The following is a 23,604-nucleotide window of genomic DNA, read 5'->3' on the forward strand; positions in this document are numbered from 1 at the left end:
ACATGTCTATCTTTTTTTTTCCAGCTGATTTGAAGATTTTCTGCATTTCTTTGAGTTTTGGCACTTTGGGTATGGTGTGCATGTATGTGACAGCATTTAAACACTGTGTTATTTTTTTTCTATTCTTTTTCTATCTGTGTAATTTCTATTGACCCACCTTGAAGCTTACTGACTACCCTCAGATATGTGGGGTCTATTGACAAAACCATTAAAGGCATTCCTTGTCTATGTACAGCATTTACCTTCAATTATTATTTTTTTCATCTTCTTCACCAAAAAACTAGTCTACCTGTGTATATTATCTGCTCATACTGTAGACATCTAAAGATATTAACCATGGCTATTTTCAGTTCCTTCTGTTGTCTTCATGACATAAGGGTCATCAACAAATCTATTATTTTAATGTCTCTTGAGAGTAAATGCCATTTTTGTTCTGTTTGCTTTTATTATGGTTTCATAAATACTTAATAGATTGCCAATCACAGTGTGTAGATGTGTAGATCAAAGTTATAGGTTATTATTTTAAATATGTGTAAGTCTCTATCTTTAGGAAGTACATTTATTTGGTTTTGATAAGCAGTATTTTGCCTGGTAACGAACATTCCTCTTCTTTTACTAGCAACAATTGTGATGGATTGAATCAATCTAATCAAGTGTTGAACGTGTTTTTGTTTTTGTTACTATGGTAATCTTGGCACAGAAGCAGCAAACCTTTCTGGTATGAAGCATCTGAGGGTGCAAACTGGTTTATGAGAAGATTTCACTCAGTCTTCCTGCTCCACTTTAAGCTGTAGGTCTTCCATGTGTGCCTGTGCTTCCGAGGTCTCCACACTCAACCCTGGCAACTGTTGCTTCTCTCTGCCTGTTCTCCTCCTATCTCCCTACAGTTAGAGATGACGCCTTCTCCTGGACCCTGCCTTTCTCACAATGATAGTGGATGTTCAATGATCTGGGTCCATAATACATTTATTTTCACTTTCTAGGAATATTGTTTTCCTTTCATCTTTCCATGGTAACAGTGGATCTTTCCTTATGCTATGGTGGGTTAACAGTCTTGAAACCCTGCTAGCAGTTTAAGCCTTTTATTCCTTAAGGTATAAGTGACCAAATGGAGTTTTAGTCTTTTGCCACATTGACAGCTGCTCACATCACTCAAAGTTGTACCACAAAGGATGACTTTCTCTTATTTTCTACCTTTCCTGGCATTTTTCTCTTAAGTATCTACTGCAGCCCATGGACAAGAGCCTGAAAGAAATGGTGTACTTCTTGTGCTTATAGAACCCAGGGCTCTTATCACCTCTCTTCAGCCCACACTTTTCCTTTATCAATTTTTCACGTGACTTGAATTGTTCATACTTGCTTGTGCAGTGTCTGGTATTTCTTTTTCCAGTGCTGTGCCCAAAGTGTGCCAGGTCTTGCATTCCATTTATCCTTGAAAGATGCCTGTTTTCTTTAGATCACATGCTAATTGGTTGTCCAGTGATCTCATCTTACTGATGATCTCAACAAAAGTTATGATTTTTTCAGATTGTCTGGGTTTTTCTTGTTAGAGTGGGAGTAACAGTTTTTCTGGCTTTCTACATCTTAAGCAAATTCCAAATGTTTTAAATCATATTACTCCTTAAAAAAGTTATTTTTTAGTAACTTTCCTTACTATTTCTATATTTTATTGATAAATTCTATGCTTGCATGACTCTACAAATATATAAATTATGAGAAGACATAATAAAAACAAATAAAAGAGGATGAGATGGCTGCCTGCTTTGAATAAGGTGAAATAAACTCAGGATTTTCCATTTTTTCCCTTTGGAATTTTTCACAGCAACAAGAACTGTGTCTCTCTGTGTTTCAAAGACAAATTGTGACCAAGGTGGCTCCACCAACAACCACCACACCAACTTTGCTGCTATTGCCAACAAAAACAAAGTTATAGGTTGTTTTTTAAAATATATATATATGCCTCTATCTTTAGGAAGTACACTTATTCAGTTTTGTTGATAAATTCAACCTCAGAGAAAGTAAGACTAAGAAAATGGTAATACAATTCATTTCCAGAAAACAGTTTTCACAACAGCAAAAAAGAAGGGCACATTTGAACTGTGAAAACAAGGCAGTGTTCAGGCATCATCCTTGACTGCCCAGAAACCAGCCAACTGTTCCAAGGAAACCAATTTACTTTGGTATGCATAATACAAAGAGAACCAGCAAAGACAGAACATAAGCAAAGATACAAGGAAAAAAACAGCAAAAAAAAAAAAAAAGGAAAGAACAAAATCAGGAACATTATTGCATTTCATAAAGTAGAACTACAATAATCAGGGAAGAGATGATAAAATGTGAAATAGTAGGATGTTGGAAATGAATATGATTAAATACAGATTTTAGAGATAAAAATGACAAATAAATTACAGGTAAAGAAAACCTAACATATGCATAAATGGAAGCCCTGAAGAAATACACTGAAATTATATTGAGCAGGGTGTGGTTACATGCAAACATGAACATTTACATAAAATATAAATCAAGAAAGCACTCCTGAATTACCAGAAGATTTTAGTGCATGTGGCAAATGATGAAAAGATTAAAGGCCCATATTGTGTGATACAGAAATAGAATCAGCATGATCATCACTGTGGCACAGACTAGTGAAATTATTTAACCTCAGGGATGAATAATTTTAGGAGCCGTGTTCATAAAGTCCCTAAGCCGTGTGTGTGTCTGTGTTGGGGACAATATCAAGCTGTTCTTAAGCTGCTCAACAGCAGCACTTGATAGCAAAAGACAGTGGAGTATCACTCATAAAATCTTATGCACAGAAAATGTAAATCATGGATTCCATATCCAGCCAAAAGTTCATTAAAGAGGAAAACAGCTATACAGGTGATAGCACATTATTTTCCTGGTGATTATTATTTCCATGTGATTTTCATGCAAAAACAAGTATTACAGAACAAATGTGTGTTCTCACAATGAATAAAATCATATATATATATATAAAACTAATGAAAAATGGAAAGAAATTAGAAAAAGAAGGTCTGTGGAAGAGTAAATATGCTGATATCATCAGTTGCAATAACCAAAGGATAAAATGTAAAGTTGATAAGTAGAAATAGAATTTAGAAATATAAGTGTAAACACTGAGCAATGTTAAATAGGAGACCCAAATTAGATAATGAAAAAAATAGGAAATTTTAGACCTAGGATTTTTTAAAAAAATAGAGAGGACTGAGGGTATTATAAGGTTGTGCTTACAAATGAAACCAATCAAAAGAAATAAAGCAAATGCTCTTAAACATCAGAAAACCCACAAATACACATACACACAAAGAATATATGCATTACTGTGTAGCCTGTTAAAGTCTTTAAGCACAGGAAGTGTAAAAAAAATCACAATATGGAACCAATATTAAGTATATATGTAATATATACATAATATATGTAATAAACCAATACTAAGTATATATGTAATATGGATAAGTATATGGAATAAAAATCTCATCTATTGTTTTAGAAAGTAAGACTTTCAGATTGGATCACAGAGAAAAATCCGATTCTATGTTCTGAGTAAGAGATACAGCTAAAACTAAGTGTTCAGCAAGGTTACTAATGAAAGCAAGTATGAAGAGATACAAGGCAACTGCAAATATAAGACCAGCTTGGATTCAGGTCAAAAAGGTCATTGAATTAGACAAAGAGATATACTTTACACAGTTAAAAGGTGCAATGCACAAAAAGAAAATTTTAAAAATAGTACTTTGTTGACCAACTGGAGTTTATTTAGAGGGATTATCTACCCCAGTTTACTATGCATAGTTTGTATCTGTTGTCCCAGTTAAATCATTTTATAGATGCATTCTCTCATATTCAAAATATCTGGGTTTAGGAGATAAATTATATGGCCATCCTAGGTTTATTCCAGGAATGCAAGGGTGGTTGCACTGTAGGGATTTTCAGCATTGTGCTCTCAGCATTGTGCCTCATACCAGTGCACATCATGTAGCATTTATATTGATACACACACACACACGAACACACACACACACACTCATGTAAGGCTCTAATTTTTTCAGCGATCACTTCCTCTGGCTTACAGGATCACAGCTGTGACATATGTTCTTTTCACAGGCTCCCTTGAAAGGCTTCCTGGAAGACTTAGGCAGACTGCAAAAGAAGTTTTATGCCAAAGATGAACGGTTACTTTGTCCCATCAGGACCTACCTAGTTACAGCCAGGAGTGCAGCCAGTTCAGGTGCCCGTGTCCTGAAGACACTTCGCCGCTGGGGTCTAGAGATAGACGAAGCTCTTTTCCTTGCCGGAGCCCCCAAAGGTCCCATCTTGGTGAAGATCCGTCCCCACATCTTTTTTGATGACCAAATGTTCCACATTGAAGGGGCACAAAAATGCGGCACCATCGCGGCTCATGTACCTTATGGCATTCATCAAAAATGCAACAATTAGGGATGGGGAGCAGAAATAAAACAGCTGACAGTCTGGTATTACAGATGCTGCTTCTTTTAGATATTTAGGCTAATTGGATAGGTGTTTCAGAAGATTGGACGTCAGAACCTAGCTCCTTTGGAAATGTTTTCTCTTGATATTTTGGAACACATTTGAATTCTCAAGTTACCTTCAAGCTACTTGCCTTTAAGTTGCCAGCGCTGTTGAATTCCACTGCACCTATCTCTATGTAAGTCAAAAGGATGACTCTTTAGGCTTAGTACATGAATGCTTAAATGTTTAAGGGGCTGTTTCAGAAGATTGCAAAGCTTCACAAAACATTGCTCATATTGGGATGCTTATAGATGGAATAAATGGTTACCCATTACCCCTCCAGAACAGGGGTCTTTGAAGGTGAAATGAGTATAACTAAGTACACTCTTGGAACCTACATTTTTTATTGTGTTATTTCTATGACCACCCTTTTAACCACTATAAAATAAGAATGTCACTTCAACTACATGCATATACCAACGTCAACACTGCTCATTCAGAAATAAATCAGCTGGTTGTTCCTGTAGGGTAAATTTCTAAGATGATCTCTAGATAAAACCCCTTAAAGAAGCTTCTTGAAAGTTTATTTCATGGGGGCTGGTGCCACGGCTAAATAGGCTAATCCTCCGCCTGCGGCGCTGGCACACCGGATTCTAGTCCTGGTCGGGGCGCCGGATTCTGTCCCGGTTGCCCCTCTTCCAGGCCAGCTCTCTGCTGTGGCCAGGGAGTGCAGTGGAGGATGGCCCAAGTGCTTGGGTCTGCATCCACATGGAAGGCCAGGAGAAGCACCTGGCTCCTGGCTTCAGATCAGCGCAATATGCCAGCCGCAGCGGCCCTTGGAGGGTGAACCAACGGCAAAGGAAGACCTTTCTCTCTGTCTGTCTCTCTCACTGTCCACTCTGCCTGTCAAAAAAAAAATAAAAATTTTTTAAAAAATAAAGTTTATTTCATGGGGTAATTGCCGCTGGTCCATAGAGCTTTGTATTTGAAATCTCTGGCCTTGAGCAAATCAGGTAGACCCAATGATTGTATGGAAGGAAGAATAAAACCCCCAAAAATTCTTGGCTACTATTCCAAAACATGACATGAAGTGGAAGTGTATGATTTTGGCCATTCACTGTTCATTGTTATCCTCTTGTGATTTTTTTTCAACCAAAATTGTTTGTTAACTACAGTACACCATGTTGGGTACTGTAGTACTGAGCTGGTCATTTTCACGTTACCTCATTTTCTTATCATATTAAATGTTTGTGACATACATATCATTATTACCTTCCATTTTATCAAATGAGAATCATAAGACTCAAAAATACTATAAATCTTGTCCAAGAAAGTAGAGGTTATAAGGATGGATTCAAGTTTCGATCTACTTGAACAGCTATGTTCAACTTTCTGTCTGGTATACAACCTTCCGAATAGTTATTACTGATTCCGTGGCCATTGGGCCCATCCAGAACAGAGCCATCATTCCATTAAGCTCCATGCATAAGCTACACAGCAATTAGACAGCAGATCTAAGGACTCCTCCCCTCCTCTCTTTCTCACTCTTGCCTGCTCTGTCTACTTCCTCCTCCATGTCTGCCCCACCTGCACCTACATAGCCATCCTTGGCTGAGGTTGAGAGAAGACCATGACTCATGTACATCTTTTGAAGGAAGCCAAAGCAAAAATCATCAGTCTAGACACTTGTGGAATGTCTACTGTTTCAGGAATTCTCCCATGTGTGAGGAACACAGGACTCAGATATGACCCCACTCTTAGGAAATTTAAAACCTTAATAATCTGGTAGAGGAAATCCAGTGTGCTAACCCAAATACCCAACACTAGAGGGCTGTTTGTCTTCAGTGCCACACTGAGGAAGGAATGGTTGGTGTGGGTTGGAAGTGGTCAGGAAAGAGACCGGAAGCAGAGCTTTGAAAGATGTGCTGGGTGTGCAGAAAGGCAGAGAAAGAGGAAACAGATGGGCTTGGAGCTCACCATGCAGTAAAGATCCACCTTTCCTAATTCCTGTTCCTGTTGACTTGTCTACTCCCCAGGGACAGTGCTGTTTCCCACCTCTGCGCTCCATTCTCAATACTCAGGAGAAACCTTCTATGGCAGTCAACCGCTATCTCGTTATTACCGCCGCTCACAGCTGTGTATTATACATATCCCTTCCCCAATGTTGGGAGTGGAGGGTGGTTTATCAAAATCATCTGGGGGTTTTATCTCAAACTACCCATGTTGTGTCTCGCTTTTCCAGTTGTCCAGAAGAATCTGGGATGGGTGGGAGGTGGCAGCAGGAGATCCCTGCAACCATAGAGTAAGCACCCTGAGGGCAGAAACTGCATCCAATTTCTTCGACTCTCACAGAGTATAAATAGGGCCTGGCATATATCCATAAATCTGGTAGGTTAGTGGATGAGCGAATGAGGTCAATAAGATGAGCTGGGCCTAAGGCCATGAGCCTCAAGAGGAGTGTCTGTGGCACCGACCTGTGACACTCAGGAAGCCTGTCTACAGTGCACAAGGCACTCTGCCCTCCCCTGCTACATGGAATAGTCCCGTGAGGACGTCACCGTCTGCACACGGGCCTGCCCAGGAGTCTGCTAACAATAAATCTCCACCGTGACCATGTGCTATAGGAACCAGTGCTACAGTGGTCTTCGATGGCTCCCAAAGCTCCCAGCAGCACCTGGGGGCAGGTGCACCTCCTCAGGCTCTGCTTCAGCCCCACTAACCACCACCTCCAGGACGGGGGCCTGCAAGTCCTGCCTTCACTCCCTGTGATTCCGGTGACGCTAACGGTTGAGTAACGCCTGGCCCACTCGAGTTCCAACCTGCTGAACGCTTAATCTCACCTAGGAAAAGGAGCCTTTCCTCCGACTTGCGTGGGGGCAGAGACCACCTCCACAAGGTGAGAGTAAACCCAAGCGAGTCTCCACGTCCCAGCGGGCCTCAAAGGAAAACACACTAAACGCCCGAAGAGTGGCAGTCGTAACCTGACGGATAAGGGGACTTGTAGTCGCAAAGCAGTCACCCTGTCGTCGCCACTCTGGCATTTCACTGGGCCTGACCCCTAGCAGCTCAGGGCGCACACTCCGCCTCCAGCACTGAGGTGAGAGCCGGTTCCACCGAGGGCAACGACCCCGGGCGCCAGACTCTCCCAACCAATCAGGTGCCCTCGGCAGGGAAACTACAAGTCCCAGCGTGCTCCACGCGCGCCGTCAGGGGACAACAGTTCGCGCCCCAGAGTTCTCCGCGTACAGGTGGCGGCTCGGGCTCGAGCCAGGCGGCCGACGCTCGGGGACCCCCGCGCTGGGGCCGGTGGGCCCTGGAGCTGGGCGGACATGGCAGTGGCTACCGCGGCCGCACTACTAGCCGCACTGGGTGGGGCGCTGTGGCTGGCGGCGCGGCGACTCGCGGGGCCCCGAGTCCCGAGTCTGCGCGGAGGCGGGGACCCTGGCCTCATGAACGGGAAGACGGTGCTGATCACGGGGGCCAACAGCGGCCTGGGCCGCGCCACGGCCGCCGAGCTGCTGCGCCTGGGGGCGCGCGTGATCATGGGCTGCCGCGACCGCGAGCGCGCCGAAGAGGCGGCGGGGCAGCTCCGCCGCGAGCTCAGCGAAGCCGCGGGGGCGGGCGAGCTGGTCGTCCGGGAGCTGGACCTCGCCTCGCTGCGCTCGGTGCGCGCCTTCTGCCGGGAGGTGCTGCAGGTGTGGGTCTCGGGGCGCGGGGCCGGGGGCGGGGCGGTGGGAGGAGCCCGGGGTGCGGAGTCACCTTGCGAGCCGCACAGGGGCCGCGCGGGGCGGCGGGGCGAGCCCTGGGCCCCGGCCTGGTGGCCAGCGCCGAGCCCGGCCTCGCCCACGCAGCCCCGGGGAGCTGCGGCGAGGTGCCCTGGCCGGGACTTTTCCTCAGCCCCTCACCCCTTGCTGTTTTCCTGCTGGTAGGGGGGACCTGGCTGGCTGTTGGCGCTGTCCTTGCGGCCTTGTGTCCAGGTGGCATGGAGCTGGGGATTCTAGTGGGCCTGCTCCGGCCAGCAACGGGACTAAGAATAGTATCCCATCCAGCACTTAGGGTTTTTATTATGATTATTGCTTAAAGGCAACTAAAGTGCCATCGGTTCCTTCGCTGTAACCCTGCAAAGAAGAAACCAATGAACCTGAGGGAAGGAGGGAGAGACCCAATAACTTGCAGGGCCGGTTCTTTGCAGAGCCCTGTTGAGGAGATGCCCTGGGAGGTGGCTTGCCAGAGGGCCTTCAGGAGGTAGAGATCTTAAGCGAGCCCGGCAGGGGCTGGCCTTGGTGCTTAGACTGAGGCCGCTTGAGATGCCCACGTCGCACACTGGAGTGTGTGCCTTTGAGTCCTGGCTCTGTTCCCTGCCCCTGCTTTCTGCTACTGCGGGCCCTGGGCGACAGCCCTGACAGCTCAAGAGGTTGGATCCGTGCCACCCGCGTGGAAGGCCTGGGTTGAGTTCTGGTTACTGACTTTTGGCCTGGCCTGACCCAGACTAGGGAAGTGAACCAGCAGATTTCTCTGGCTTTCAAGTACATAAATACATTTTCCAAAAGTAAAGTCAGCTGGCACAGGACGGGTGCCTATATGAAATGGGGTCTGTTGAGTCCAAAGCAGAGGTTTCCAACAGTTCGGTAGCTTTTTGATGGAGTAATATGTTTAATTGAAAAAACATATATTTTTGTTTTTTCTTATATGACCTTGATTACTAATGGGAAATGTATGCCTGTTGGTCACTGTGCCAGTTTTTGAAAGCTTGGAATCAGACTGGACACTGCCACTGTCATTTCCTGTGGGTGTTAGCATTCTACTTGCTCTTTATTCTGCTAACACTCAGCTTCACCAAGAAATGACATGATCAAAAGGAATACACAGTAACATGTTGAGGCTGTGAGCCTCCTAGAACTGGTAGCTGTTGAGGTATGGAGCAGAGTATATCACAGTTTCCTTTGAAAATTTAAAATATTCCACCACACCTTGGAGTTTAGCTACAGTGTTCTTGGGCATCTTGGTACACAGTTTGAGAGCTGTTGCAGATCTAGAGAGTTGTGGATTGTTTTCTTACTGCTAGCATTTCATTATGGTGTAAAGAATTAAGAAATAAAAACCAATCTCTGATAGATTTTCCGAGTGGGTCTTCCTCTTCTTAATTCAAATACAGAGGGAGCCGTGTCTGCCTCTCAATCCTGAGAGGGACGCTGCTTGCTACTTTGGAAACTTGAGGAAGAACCTGTAAAAAGAGAGGGACACAGGAGTCAACCTTGTGTCTGAGTATTTATGTTCCTGCCTGGCTGTGAAGTTCAGTAGCTATAATTAGAAAAAAAAATGGAAGTGGTGGATTTCCCACATTTTGGTATTCTTGGTATTTATGTGGTTTATCTCCTATAATTTAAAAAATAGTAAATGATAAAGTCTTAAAATAACACAAGCCCAGCAAAGAATGATGGCCCAGAAATGATTAATTCAGGAAACGCTTCCAAAGGATTAGTGAAGAAGAACACTCCTTTCTTTCCCCCACGGGTGAACTCTTGCCTTGCTTTTGAAGTTGACTATTGGAAAGCATGAAGGTGCACAGACAGGCCACATGAGAAATAGTTAATCTGCTGACAGGTAGGCTTCGATAACAGTTGTGAAATTTAAGACATTTTTCTGTTAAACTTGGCAAAAGGGCCAGTGAATTCTGAAATTTGACCTCAACTTAATTTAATCGTGGGTCATCACCGTGTCTTCACACCTGGAACATGTGCATTTCTTTTTCTCTGTCCATCAAAAGAGACTGAGGAGCCAAGAAAGAGCAAGAGAACACAAACTCAACATGATTTAAGGAATGAAAAGACGTCCTCATGAGACAGTCTAAATTTTAGGACTTTCATCTGGAATGATGTGGGGGATATGGTGAAAGTGCAAAATTCTGACGATACAGATCTTTTAAGTTAGGGGCCCCTGGAAGCTTGAAAAACACAGTTTTTGTGTCGGGAGAAAAGAGCTGAATTCCAGAGAGACAACAGAGGTTAAAGGCCTTTATTGATCCTACCAATGCCCCCACATGCATACACACTGTTTGTCCCCTTTGTTGTTATTAAGAAACTTAGTGTTTGAGTCACAATATTTATATTTTTAAAGTATCTCTTTAATTTTGGTGTTTTTTTTTTTTAAGCTTTATTTATTTATTTGAAAGGCTGAGTTACAGAGAGAGAGAGGGAGGAGAGAAAGATCATCTGTCTGCTGGCTCACTACCCAAATGGCTACCATGAGTGGAGCTGGGGCTTCCTCCAGGCCTCCCACATGGATGCAGGGGCTCAAGCATTTGGGCCACCCTCTGCCGTCTTCTGAGGTGGATCAGAAGTGGAACAGCTGGGTCTTGAACCAGTGCCCATAGGGATGCCAGCGTCACGTGCTACACCACAACGCCTGCCCCAATTTTGTTTTCTTAATTGTTGATTCATTCCTAATTTTTTTTCCAATCTTAAGTTTGCATCCTTGGCCTTATCTATTGATTATTCCAATTTTAAGAAATGCCTGGATGTCCTTGCATCCCCGTAGTTCGGTTTCCTCTTTGAGAACTACAGGGTAAGCAATTTAACTTTGCTCCTGGTGTTGATCCTAGCAGCTATTGGAATGAACAGTGCTGAGCAGGGTTCTCTAGCTCACACTGACTGTCCAGCTGAGTTTTAAAAAGAAAAAGTAGAAAGCCAAGCTAGCTTACTAGTTACAAGAGCAGTGGTGTCCAAAGATTTCATCTCTGGATCTGATCTCTGGCCACTTAGGAGCTCTGGGATACCCAGTGGTCACCTCCAGCTTCTGTGCTTTGATTTCTGTGTACACTGTTTGGAGACAGATGAGGTCACATGTGAAGAGCACAAGGCCAAGCCCCTGCTGAGTATGCAAGTACTTTTTTTCCTCACTATTTCTCTGAATTGTCAGAAGCTCATAGAATTTTAGTAGTTTGTAAGAATTTTTAAAATATCTATCACAGGTAGATTTATCACAATGTTGATGTGATCCTCATATTAACATTATAATTCCCAAATTGAAATTTCCCTATTTAATTTCCAGCTGAAGCTAAGGGGAGCTATTTGAAATCATATGTAGGAGTGTGTTGTCCTCAAATTGACTGTATTTCTATTTCAATAAAAAGATGTATTGATCAGATAACCCAGCATCCTAGGGAAATTTTGAAATATATTTATTTCCAAATATTATCAAGTTAACAAAGGGTCTTAGACTCGGTGTCTACACGTCTACCTGGCAGATTACTGCAGGTAAACACGTCTTCGTGTCATTTTGGTAAGGGAGGATTGAGAGCTGTTGAGTGGAACAGCATCTTTCGGAGAGGTCCCTGCCCCTCCTGGCCTTTCAAATAGTTCTCTGGTCCGTAGGCAAACAACTGAAATTAAATACTGGAGTTCCTTTTTTATCTGAAATATATTTATTATGAAGTGAAAAAACGGAGAGGCCTCCGTTCCTAACTGCGCCCTTCTCTGTTTGGCATTGAAAGGAAGAGCCTCGGCTGGATGTGTTGATCAACAACGCCGGTATCTTCCAGTGCCCTTACACGAAGACCGAAGACGGGTTTGAGATGCAGTTTGGGGTGAACCACCTGGGGCACTTCCTGCTCACCAACCTGCTCCTCGGCCTTCTGAAGAACTCGGCTCCCAGCAGGATCGTGGTGGTTTCCTCCAAACTTTATAAATACGGAGACATCAACTTTGAGGACTTGAACAGTGAGCAAAGCTACAATAAAAGCTTTTGTTACAGTAGGAGCAAACTGGCTAACATTCTTTTCACCAGAGAACTGGCCCGCCGCTTGGAAGGCACGAACGTCACCGTGAACGTTTTGCATCCTGGTATTGTGCGGACTAACCTTGGGCGGCACATTCACATTCCACTGTTGGTGAAACCCCTTTTCAATTTGGTGTCTTGGGCTTTTTTCAAAACTCCCGTAGAAGGTGCCCAGACTTCCATTTACTTGGCTTCTTCCCCTGAGGTGGAAGGTGTATCAGGAAGGTACTTCGGGGACTGTAAAGAGGAAGAACTGTTGCCCAAAGCTATGGACGAGTCAGTTGCGAGGAAACTCTGGGACATCAGCGAGGTGATGGTTGGCATACTAAAATAGGAACAAGGAGTAAAAGAGCTATTTTTAAAACGATAGCAGTTACATCTATGAAGTGGAATGGTGTGGCTTGAGCACTTGTTACTTGAATAAACAACTTTAGTTTTACAATAGCACTACTAAGAGATACATATAGATATTTTGAAGTTATAAAAGTTGTGTTTTGGATAACAATATTTGAGCAAAAATGATTTAAGTATATATCATAAGTATGAAGAATGAGTATAATGAACAGTACAGTTGTATTTTTATAATGAAATGAACAAGCATGGATTACAATTATTTCAGAATTTCATGACTTAAAACAGGTATCTTGAACTGTTTTTCCAATATCTTTGAATTTCATGTCCAAAGTGTGAAATATTTTTGCTATAATGCTGGTTTATCTGTGGAAATATTGTGCCTAGTGTATGCACACAAGTCTTACATGAAATAAATTTACTCATGCAAATTCTTAATTGTGCCTTTCTTTAGAGAATTAACAGAATGTAGTCCTGTAACATCCGTATCCTTCCCTCTGCAGGCTGCGGAATCTTGTCTCGTAGCTTGTTCGCTGTCCTGAGAGGCAGTATTTCTAAAACCCAAATCTCTGTCATGTTTCCAGATCAAGACCTCTCATGCTTTTCAGTTGCCCCTAAGAGTGGGTTTTCAGATTTTTTTTTCAAACTTCAGAATTCCTTTTTCAAAAGAAACCTTCTGTTCAAACATAGAAGCTGGGTAGGTGAAATACTTTATAGCAGTGCTACATGGGTGGAGTCCCCCCAGACTATTCCTAAAGGAATTTTGTAGCATAGAGCAGCTTAAAAACCAATTCTTTAGTTTAAATTCTCATGTGCATTTGAGACTCCACAAATTAGTGACAGGCTTACCGTTTATCCTTCCACTCCACATTGTCCCATAAAACTGTCTGGAATGATGGCTGAAGTTCACCCGGGATCGGCCAACAAGGTAGACTCCACTGCAGAGTACTTGAAATGGAACTCTGAACTGAATTTCTAATCTAATGGCGTTACTCAAATAGGCACTTGCCTACACACTGGTGTGTTGCACAGCTGTCTCTGATCATTCTGCTGGATGATACATCCTGGGTATAGAGGAAACACCCCTCCCCTGCCTCTGGGCCTTTCCTTTTTTTGTTCTTTCAGCTGAAAGATCCCCTCCTTCTCCCCGGGAATACTGCTCACCCTTTTCCTCCCGCTCAAGTATGTTCCTTATTCCAATGCTAGGCAGAAACAGTTCTGTCTTCCTACTTTGTTTCGGTTGATCTTGGTAGCCTTGCTAGGAGTTTAGTGCACTAATTGTTCACAGACCCAGATGAAGAATTAAAATAGAAATTCTCCAAGGAAAGAAGTTTTAGTTTTCTCTCCCAAGAGTCAAGTATAGTAACTTAACACAAAGTACAAATGCGATACATAACGAATGAATGGTGTGCATAAAAATAATGGAGCCCAAATAGGAATATGGTAAACATCTATTATAGCATCAAAATAGCTACTTAAAAATTAATGTATTTGTCTTGACATTTCCTTACCTAAGGACAGACAGCGACCTAAATTCAATGACCACACTGGCCAGGGCTAGCCTTGATTGGTTATTATTTTTAAAACTGTTTATGATATCTGGTTACACATTTCAGTTCTATTGGCGAGTAGCAGGATCTTGGCAGATCACACAGAAGGTCTGTTTTCTGTTAGAGCATTGTGTTGTGAATATGAGAAACAGTTAGTGTTTGTATCATCACAGGTGTGTCTAGCTACAGTAGGAATAGTTGCATCATGTCCTTTGAAACATTGTGCTTTTAAAAAGTAATCCTACAAAGAGACTTGCTGAACTTAGAAATATGGGCAGGAAATATACCAGAATGGAACTTGGAAAAATGGAAGCTAATAAATCTGTCCTACACCTCGACTTCATTAAAAAGGACCTCCTTTTTTTCATTGAATACCATCTCTTCTGGCCGCATTTTGATACCTGATGCTTTTCAGGGGATTTGGACCTTTTGTAAGAGCTGAGCCTCTCAGAGTTCTTGTTTGTGGCGCCATGATAAAACAGAATACATTAATTTATTACAATGGAAAACTAGACACTTATCTGGAAACACCAACTGTGACAGTAAAATGAGCTGCCACTTGGAAGACGTCCTTCCCAAGGTTGTGTGTGTGATGGAATCGAGGCCTGCTCTCAGCAGTGTGCCTGGATCCCTTCTGCAGGTTCGTTCCGCCCTTCGCATCTCTCCTTTCTGCTGACTCACTTCTGGCCATTCTGCTGTGCAAAGGAGGAGTAGGCGATTCTGGATTTTCACACTTATCCTTACCCTTACCAAAACTGTTGTAGGGAACATGCAGGTAACGGAATCTGTGAGTGAGAAAACACATTTTCCATCTTGGCTTTGTGTTTGTATGTTTTTTTTTTCTTCTTTTAAATTGACTTCTGTGTGAAGCAGCTTGTTCTGAGAAGAGGTAAGATTGCTGGGCCATTTGCTCCAGCTTCTCTGAGAGTAACTTTACAGAGAGATTCTAAGAAGGATTAGAAAAGAGATTCCACTGCTTAAACACACCACCACCGTGGGCTTTGCTCTGCTACACCGTTCTCCCTGTGACTGGCGAATCCCTTTACCCTCGCTAAGCTGTTTCCTCAGCTGTATCATTGAGATTACAGCTAAGCATCATTAGAGATGCCTAAGTTAAAGTACTGCTCAGAGAGTCACGGAGCAAATAAAATTAGCAAAGTACCTGGCAGGCACAAATAGGGGCACACACACATTTCTCATCCCCCATGCACCTAATCCTCACAATCCACAGTAATGGTAATTAGCCACAGTGATGGTTGGGTGAGTTCATAATGAAGTAAACAAAATTCTAAGCCAAGGGTCAGCAAAGTTTTTGTAATATTTAAGGCTTTGTGGCCCAAATGCACTCTGTGTTACATAAAGCTATGGAAACTATTCTTAGCATAGGTCAACTATTGTACATATGTGGCTGGTAGTCTCCCAAGCCCCATTGTACTCATTTGTTTGTCTTTAAGATCCAATGTCATGTATACTGTTATTTCTATTACTCTGCAAGGCTGCTGTTGTTTTCCGTGTTACTTCTTGTCTTTGCCTATCTGCTTGCAGACCCAGGAAGTCTAGAGAGTGTGTTTTTTTAAACCCATCTCCAGCTATATATTCTGGTGTGAGGAATAGCAGTTATCTGCCTTCAACTCGCTCCCCTGACAAACCTGCTGGGCCTGGCCAGAGATCTGAGAGAATCTATATTTGAATATTTAATTGATTCCAAATGTCCAAAGGAGCACTGAAGAGAGAACATGTTACTAATCACACTTCAGGATCTTGGCCCGCACAGACAGTCTCAGATGTTTCACAAACCTCTGGATGATGGGGAGTTAAATTAGTTACAGGCTAACGTGGAAGAAGGTAGTTTATTCCTAGAGGATAGTTAGATGGAGTGCTCATTTTTTTACAGACAGAAAGGGGTTTTGTTAGGCCAGATGTGTAATTCAAGTACAGTAGAAGCACTCTTAATCACTAGCTAACACACTTGCTATCCTAACTGAGTCACCATTCTTTTTGAAAAACACACTGACTGGTGCCTGTATGTATGTGACTGTCCCAGGCTCCTGGCCTCCCCTCCAGTACACCCTAGCCCTCCTGCTCCCAACTATTCTATTGTATACTTAGGAAGAATGAATTGTACACCTACTCCATTTCTTGTTGCTATGATGATGCTTGAGACTGGGTAATTTATAAAGAATGGAAGTATACCTGGGCTCATGGTTCTGGAAACTAGGAAGTACAAAACCACGGTACTGGCCTCTGCTTGCTTTCTGGTGAGGACCTCAGACTGCAGCATAACATGGTGCAAGGGTAGAAGGTGCAAGTGAGCACATGCAGAAGAGAAAGCATGGGGGTGGATTGGCCTCATAGCCACCCACTTTCACGGTGACTAACCCACTTTGAAGAGAATTCACCCACTCCCACATCAATCCCTCTTAACCTAATCCCCTCTTAAGAGGGCCCACCTGGCAACATCATGGCAATGGTGGTCAAATTTCAATGTGAGTTTTGAAGGGGATAAACTATATTCAAACCACAGCATGCACCATTTACTTATCCATATAATGAATATTTATTGCACGCCTATTATGCACCAGGTGTTATTCAAGGCTCTGGGGGTGCAGGAGCCCACAAAGAATACCTGAGCGAGTGAGCGAGTCAGTGTGTGTGTGTGTGAGCTGTTCTTGTTATAAATCACTCAAGTTATCAATCATAATACAAACCAATCAACTGTGACTACAAAGAGAAAAAGAACTATGAAAAGTAAGCTGAGGGACAGGCATTTAGCTTAGTGATAAAGATGCCTGTGTCCCTTATCGAGTACCCAGGTTTGAGTACCTGGCTAGACCCTGGGCTCTAGCTTCCTGCTAATGCAGATTTGGGAGGCAGCAGGTGATGGCTCCTGGCCATCCACATGGGAGATCTGGGTAGAGTTGCAGGCTCCTAGCTTTGGCCTGGCCCAATTGCAGCCACTGCTGACATTTTGGGAGTGAAGCAGCAGATTGGAGCAGTCATTCTCTGTGTTCCTCTCAAATAAGTGATATTTTAAGAAAAAATACTATTAATTGTACTAAATAGGTAAGTTCTTGCATATTTAGTAGTTATTTTTCACTATGTCATTTTGTCCTTAAAAGTTGACATTTTATTATGCTGTGTTACAGCCCGGCCTGCCCTCAGTTGTAGGGGCTTAGACTCAAAAACAACAAACACTTTCCTGCCTTCCTTTATCAATTCAGACTTAAGAAAAGTACTCGTACCTCTCTTTCCTTGTTTAATACCCCACAAATCTAGATAGCTATCCAGCTATTGGCAGAATGGAATGGTCTCTAAATCCTGCCATTTTTGTTGTTGCTACTGTGAGACTAGCAAGGTGGACAGAGTAAGCAGAATTTTTCAGCTCTAAACAGATGGGTGCAGGCTGACATACACGTTGGTATTTTAGGTCTATCTTAAAGCTGTACACATGGTTTGAGGAAATGTTGAACATGGAGAATATATAATCATTATTAGTTTGTGAAGAAGGGAAAGCAAGCCTCTGCCACCAGCCCATGAAAGTGCAGGAAATGGCTTCATGTAGTAGGTGTTCAGGTCTTAAGCGTTCTGTTGACAGAAGCGGGTTCTATCCAGGGGTTTTGTGTTAATGTAATCAAACACTTGAGAGCGGCAGCCCAGCAAGCTCAAGTCCACCCACCTCAGAGTTTATCTTTTGCTCATCTGGAAGAGTTTATTTTAAACACTGAACATTGTTTGCTGCTGTTGAAATGAAAGTGAGAGAGTTACAAGCTTTCTTCCACTGCCATCTGGCAGATTTACTGATGGATCGGGTTCTTTAATCCATGTAACCCCGTGTGTGGGAGCTATTGTCTTTGTGTTGATCCTGCAGCTGGCTTGGCTGAACTTTAAAAAGCTTGCACAAAGCCATCAAGAGCCATCCTATAGATAAATGAAGTTGGGGATGTTGCAAAAGTCACTGAGGCCTTTTTTGGGGGAGACATGAATGTGTAATTTTCTTTCTTCTCTGACCACACACTTTTACTCTCTGGCTGTCTTGTACATGGCAAAAGAGGAAAGCTGTATTTGGATATCTGGGAAGAAATAACTGAAGCTATGAGAAAAGTATTTGGAGGACAGGGGGAGGGGCGGTGCTGTGGCATAGTAGGCTAAGCCTCCACCTGAAGCGCCGGCATCCCATATGGGCACAGGTTTGTGTCCCAGCTGCTCCTCTTCCGATCCAGCTCTCTGCTGTGGCTTGGGAAAGGCCAAGTGCACGGGGCCTTGCACTCACATGGGAGACCCAGAAGAAGCTCCTGGCTCCTGGCTTCAGATCCGCCCAGCTCTAGTCATTGTGGCCATTTGGAGTGAACGAGTGGATGGAAGTTCTCTCTCTCTCTCCGTCTCTCTCTGTCTCTCTCCCTCTCCCTCTCCTTCTCCCTCTCCCTCTCTCTGTAACTCTACCCCTCAAGTAAATAAATAAAATCTTTTTAAAAAAGTATTTAGTGGAGTAGAAAGGGGCGACACAACAGATTTGGGAGTATCTCACTCCTTAAAGTAAATGCAGGGGTAAGAAGTCCAATGAGTGTGCTCTTCTTTTCATGGGGATCTGGTTCTATTTTATTTTTCATTGTACTTGTGATATAGAGACATTCAATGGTACACGTAGTACATACTCAATCATTGTTTATGGCATCATCGGGTGGAGTACTACACAGAATTGTATGCATTACACTAAGTATAATATCTTAGAAGTAACTATAGGGCACAATTTTTGAAATGCCCATAAATGTGTATGCATACACATACATGAAGAAATTATATGCACACAGTAGGCTGTGTGCAAAAAGGAGTGCCTTGCATAAGCTTATATTTGTTTATATGAACACAGGAAAACAGAACACAAAATAACTATGATCAATTGTTATTCAACTGTCTTTCCTACTTATATGTAGACTGCCATTTTTAATCTTGTATAGACTGGGCAGTTTGAAAACAAAAATAAAGGGGAAGATGTTGGCAGAGTGCCAGTCCAAGTCCCCACCACTGTGCTTCTGATCCAGTTCCCTACGAACGTGGCAAGGAAGGCAGCAGAGGATAGCTCCAGTATCTGTGCCCCTGCCAACCATGTGGTGGACCTAGATGGGGTTCCCAGCTACTTGTTTCAGCCTGACACAGACCTGGCTGTTCTGGCCATTTGGGGAGTGGACCTACGGTAGATGGGAGATTCATACTCTCTCACTCACTCTGTCATTCATTCTGCCTTTCAAATAAGTATTTTTTTCTAGATTTATTTGTTTATTTGAAAGTCAAAGTTGCACAGAGAGAGGAGAGGCAGAGAGACAGAGAGAGAGAGATCTTCCATCCGCTAGTTCACTCCCCAATTGGCTGCAACGGCCAGAGCTGCGCTGTCCAAAGCCGGGAGCCAGGAGCTTCTTCCAGGTCTCCCATGTAGGTGTAGGGGCCCAAGGACTTGGGCCATCTTCTACTGCTTTCCAAGGCCATAGCAGAGAGCTGAATAGGAACTGGAGCAGCCAGACTCGAACTGGCACCCATATGAGATGCTGGCCCCGCAGGTGGTAGCTTTATCTGCTATACCACAGTCCCTCAAATAAATAGTTTTAAAATACACTAACAGGGAGGGGCCACACTGTGGCGTAGTAGGCTAAGCCTCCACATGCGGTGCCAGCATCCCATAAGGGAAACGGTTCAAGTCCCTGCTGCTCCTCTTCCAATCCAGCACTCTGCTATGGCCTGGGAAAGCAGTGGAAGATAGCCCAAATGCTTGGGCCCCTGCACCCAAGCAGAAGACCTGGAGGAGACTCCTGGCTCCTGGCTTCAGATCAGCTCAGCTCTAGCCATTGCTGCCATCTAGGGAGTGAACCAGCAGATGGAAGACCTTTCTGTCTCTCCTTTTCTCTATCTGTAACTCTACCTCTCAAATAAATAAATAAAATCTTAAAAAAAAAAAAACTAACAGTAAAACAATATACACCAAAAAAAAAAAAAAACCCACATTGACTACATTGTGGATGAAAATAGATTTCCACCCATCTTATGCCCCTAAAGTGAGATTTTAAAGGGAGAATTGTGAAGCCCTTCCTACTGATTTGGGGTATTTTCTGCTTGCAAGAAAGGTTGTAGAAACAGAGAAACAAGGCTTAAGGCTTGATTTTATTGTCTTTGGTCTGGTTTTAATAACAAAAGGCAGTTGGGGCAGACTCCATGATGATTCTGTAGAGATTCATGTCTTCCTGGGTGTTGAGAGGAGGTTGAGGACACAGTGATGTCCTGATCCCAGTTTCCTGACCCCTGGGTCATCCAATAGCTTCTGTTTCCATCACCACCTTCCTGCTGTGGCAGTAGTAGCTTCCCCTAGCAATCAGTGCTTTACTATTTATTGCTACTTCCATAACCTATCCTGTTCTCGCAGCCCATCCCACTATTTTGTGGACATCTACTTTACTGTATTCCATTCCTCTCTCCTTAAAATACCCAGAATGGATTCTACTTCATATAGAAGACACACTCTAACAGGATTACCTAACAGAGAGGAAAACAAATTTCTAAATTAAAATCACCTTGCAGGAGGCCATAGAAAAGAAACAGGCCATGACCTTGAGTCATCCAGCTTGTAGGCCAGATCTAGGTGGAAGAGTGAAAGAGAGGAGTCACCATGGTATTCTTTTGGTGACATCACAATTGTACCACAGCTTGGCAGCCTCAGATACATGAATTTTTTAAGATTTTGTCATCCATGAGACACAAAGCAAGAGTAAATCTCTATCCTTTTGGTAGCAAATTGTAACCCAGGAAGGACATCCACTTGGGGATCAAAAATCGTAATCAGAAGCTTGACAAGTTATTATAAAATCAGAGTATAGGCAGTTTATTCTTATTCTGACAGTGTATATTTAGTGACATTAGTAGATATTTATGTCCTGGATGTGGTTCTTAAAGTGTACCTACTGGTGACACTTATTTTTGTTTTTTTAATATGAGTTCATTTATTAATATTAAAATATAAATTTTATAATTTATATAAAATTACAACTAGTAGTATTAAACATTACTAGTCTGGTTCAAGAAGCATTTTATCCCTACAGCATCTCACAGAGAGAAGGGGCCAACTGAACCAGCCACATTTAGGAACAGGTAGGCATAAGGAATGTATTATTCATAGTTGTCAAGAATGACAGCTGAGAGAATATCTATATGATGATCTTTCCTAATGTGAGATTTCTGGTGAACTGATTAATTTATCACAGCTGTGTTCCATTTTGGAAAAATGGAACAAATACTAAGGCTTCCTGTAGTAGGCGATGTGATTAAGATTGAAGAATGATCTGTGATGAATAAGCCTGCATAAGTGTTTTGGATAGTGTGAGTGGATTAGAAAGACATTCATAATAGAATCCTTGGCTACCCTAGGTGCATGTATTCCTATTCTCTAGTGCAGAGACAGAGAGGTAAGGCAGTGCTCAAAGGCTAGGTGTGAGTTGTCAAGTCCCAGAAATTTGATGCATGGAAGGCAAGATTATGTTTGAAACTTTTCTGTGTGCTGCTAATATCTAGCATGGGGCTGTCAAAGTAAATTACTCAGACATATTGGGTTAATTAATTAATTGGGTAACTAATGATCTCAAATCTAAGTTGATGCCACAATTTATGGAGCTGATTTAGCTGCTCTGATGGATGGTCCCTTTCTACACCACAAGAAATGAGTTCATCTTCCCAGGGAGAAGGGAAACCTTTTGGCTGGAAAGGTACTGTTGGATTCTTCTGCACTTTCTCGTTTGACAGTCAAAACAGGAAGAATATGAGGTCCTTCAAATAAGTATGTCATCATTTTGGGAAATACAGTCAATGGTAATCTGGAATTAGCCTGAAGAAGGAATCCATGCTAAAAAAAAAAAAAAAAAGATACTGAATTCTGCCACAAATTTCTCTGAACTTTTATACAGTTCAATAATTTTTTTTGACTGGCAGAGTAGATAGTGAGAGAGAGAGACAGAGAGAAAGGTCTTCCTTTTTTTCCATTGGTTCACCCCCCAATGGCCGCTGCAGCTGGCGCACCGCACTGATCGGAAGCCAGGAGCCAGGTGCTTTTCTTGGTCTCCCATGCGGGTCCAGGGCCCAAGTACTTGGGCCATCCTCCACTGTATTCCCGGGCCACAGCAGAGAGCTGAACAGGAAGAGGAGCAACCGGGACAGAATTCGGCACCCCAACCAGGACTAGAACCAGGTGTGCTGGTGCCACAGGCAGAGGATTAGCCTATTGAACCACGGCGCTGGCAAACCTCAATAAAATTTTTGACTACTGCCTTCTAGTTCTTTCTGGAGATGACTGTAAATTCCAATAAGCAACCTGCCTTAAGTTAATTAGAAATGGTTTGATAGAGCTAACATATTTAATTCCACCATAAGTAGTATGTGTGTGTGTGTTTGTATAAAATGACTCTTAATTGATTATCAAGTAAGTACTCACATCTATGTGTGAAACAATATAAAAGGGGTTATTTTCTTTTAAAAATAATGCCATAATCTGGAACATCTCTATGATCACGGTTCATCAATTAGTAGGACAAAACTCATTATAGAAAATTCTTTCCAGGATAATTACTAATGTTTATTAGAGATATTTTATATACATTACCTAGAATTCTTTGGGTCAACACTGTAAGGGATGCTTATTCTCAGATTATAGAAAAGGGAACAGGACTTCAGGTAAATTGTGACTTGTCCAAAGCCTAATGTGGTTAGGGCTTGAACAGGCATTTCAGGATTTAGAGACTTTGGATCCTTCAGTGTACAAGCACAGACTTCTTATGCTGAACTAAAAAGTGCACTCAGAAAAGGTTAAAGTTCCTCTAAAGTCAAAACAATAGTAGATATTTAATTCTCAGATTTATAAATATTACTTGCAGTCTTTCCCTTTAATTTTGTAGAGCAGGTATTTTTTCGAATAAGGTTATTTCTACTTGATAGGTCAAGAATGTGTTAATTTTTTCACTGACTATAGTATATTTAGTTTCTCTGTCAACACAAGTAAATTGCAAAGGTTTCTGCATAATATCCCCAAGTGTAAATTATTTATCAGGGGGTCAAATAACCCAGTGCCCAACCTAAAGTGTTGGTTTCCTGCCAGAGGATATATATCATCTTTCAAGGGTTGGACAAATTGCACAAACAATGAATATGTCTGAGTTAAATCATAATACAATGATCAAAAGAATCATATTATGCTATTTTATAGTAAATATAACCATTTCTTCTGAAGTACAACATTTTTAACTCTGACATTTGCTGAGAATTCGGAGATTAAGTATATCCTATTAGGGAGAACCTAATTAAAGACTCTAAATATCTATGATGATTTTCTTACTATGCAACTGATAAACTTTCCATATCATTATCATTTCATATAAAAGATTTTTAATCAAGCGAGAAGTGACAGAAA

At 42.4% G+C, this 23,604-nt stretch overlaps 1 protein-coding gene across 5 annotated transcripts in view; it reads left to right on the forward strand.

Moving 5' to 3' along the window:
* LOC100356535 (retinol dehydrogenase 14) overlaps positions 1–13,049 on the forward strand; it is a 31,003-nt gene extending 17,954 nt beyond the window's left edge. For 3 of the 5 annotated variants that reach the window (XM_002710043.5, XM_089327827.1, XM_002710044.5), the window contains one exon: positions 4,126–4,965. In XM_002710043.5, coding sequence (XP_002710089.3) covers positions 4,126–4,458 — 333 coding nt within the window. In that variant the 3' untranslated portion in view covers positions 4,459–4,965. Of the gene's footprint in view, positions 1–4,125; positions 4,966–7,700; positions 8,187–11,983 lie in introns of those variants that run through there. The other 2 variants (XM_008254762.5, XM_089327826.1) reach the window with 2 other exon arrangements.
* Positions 13,050–23,604: the final 10,555 nt, after the last annotated feature.

This window comes from Oryctolagus cuniculus, chromosome 2 (assembly GCF_051225735.1).
Source record: "Oryctolagus cuniculus isolate XC-2025 breed Fujian yellow rabbit chromosome 2, ASM5122573v1, whole genome shotgun sequence".
NCBI classification, from domain to species: Eukaryota; Metazoa; Chordata; class Mammalia; order Lagomorpha; family Leporidae; genus Oryctolagus; species Oryctolagus cuniculus.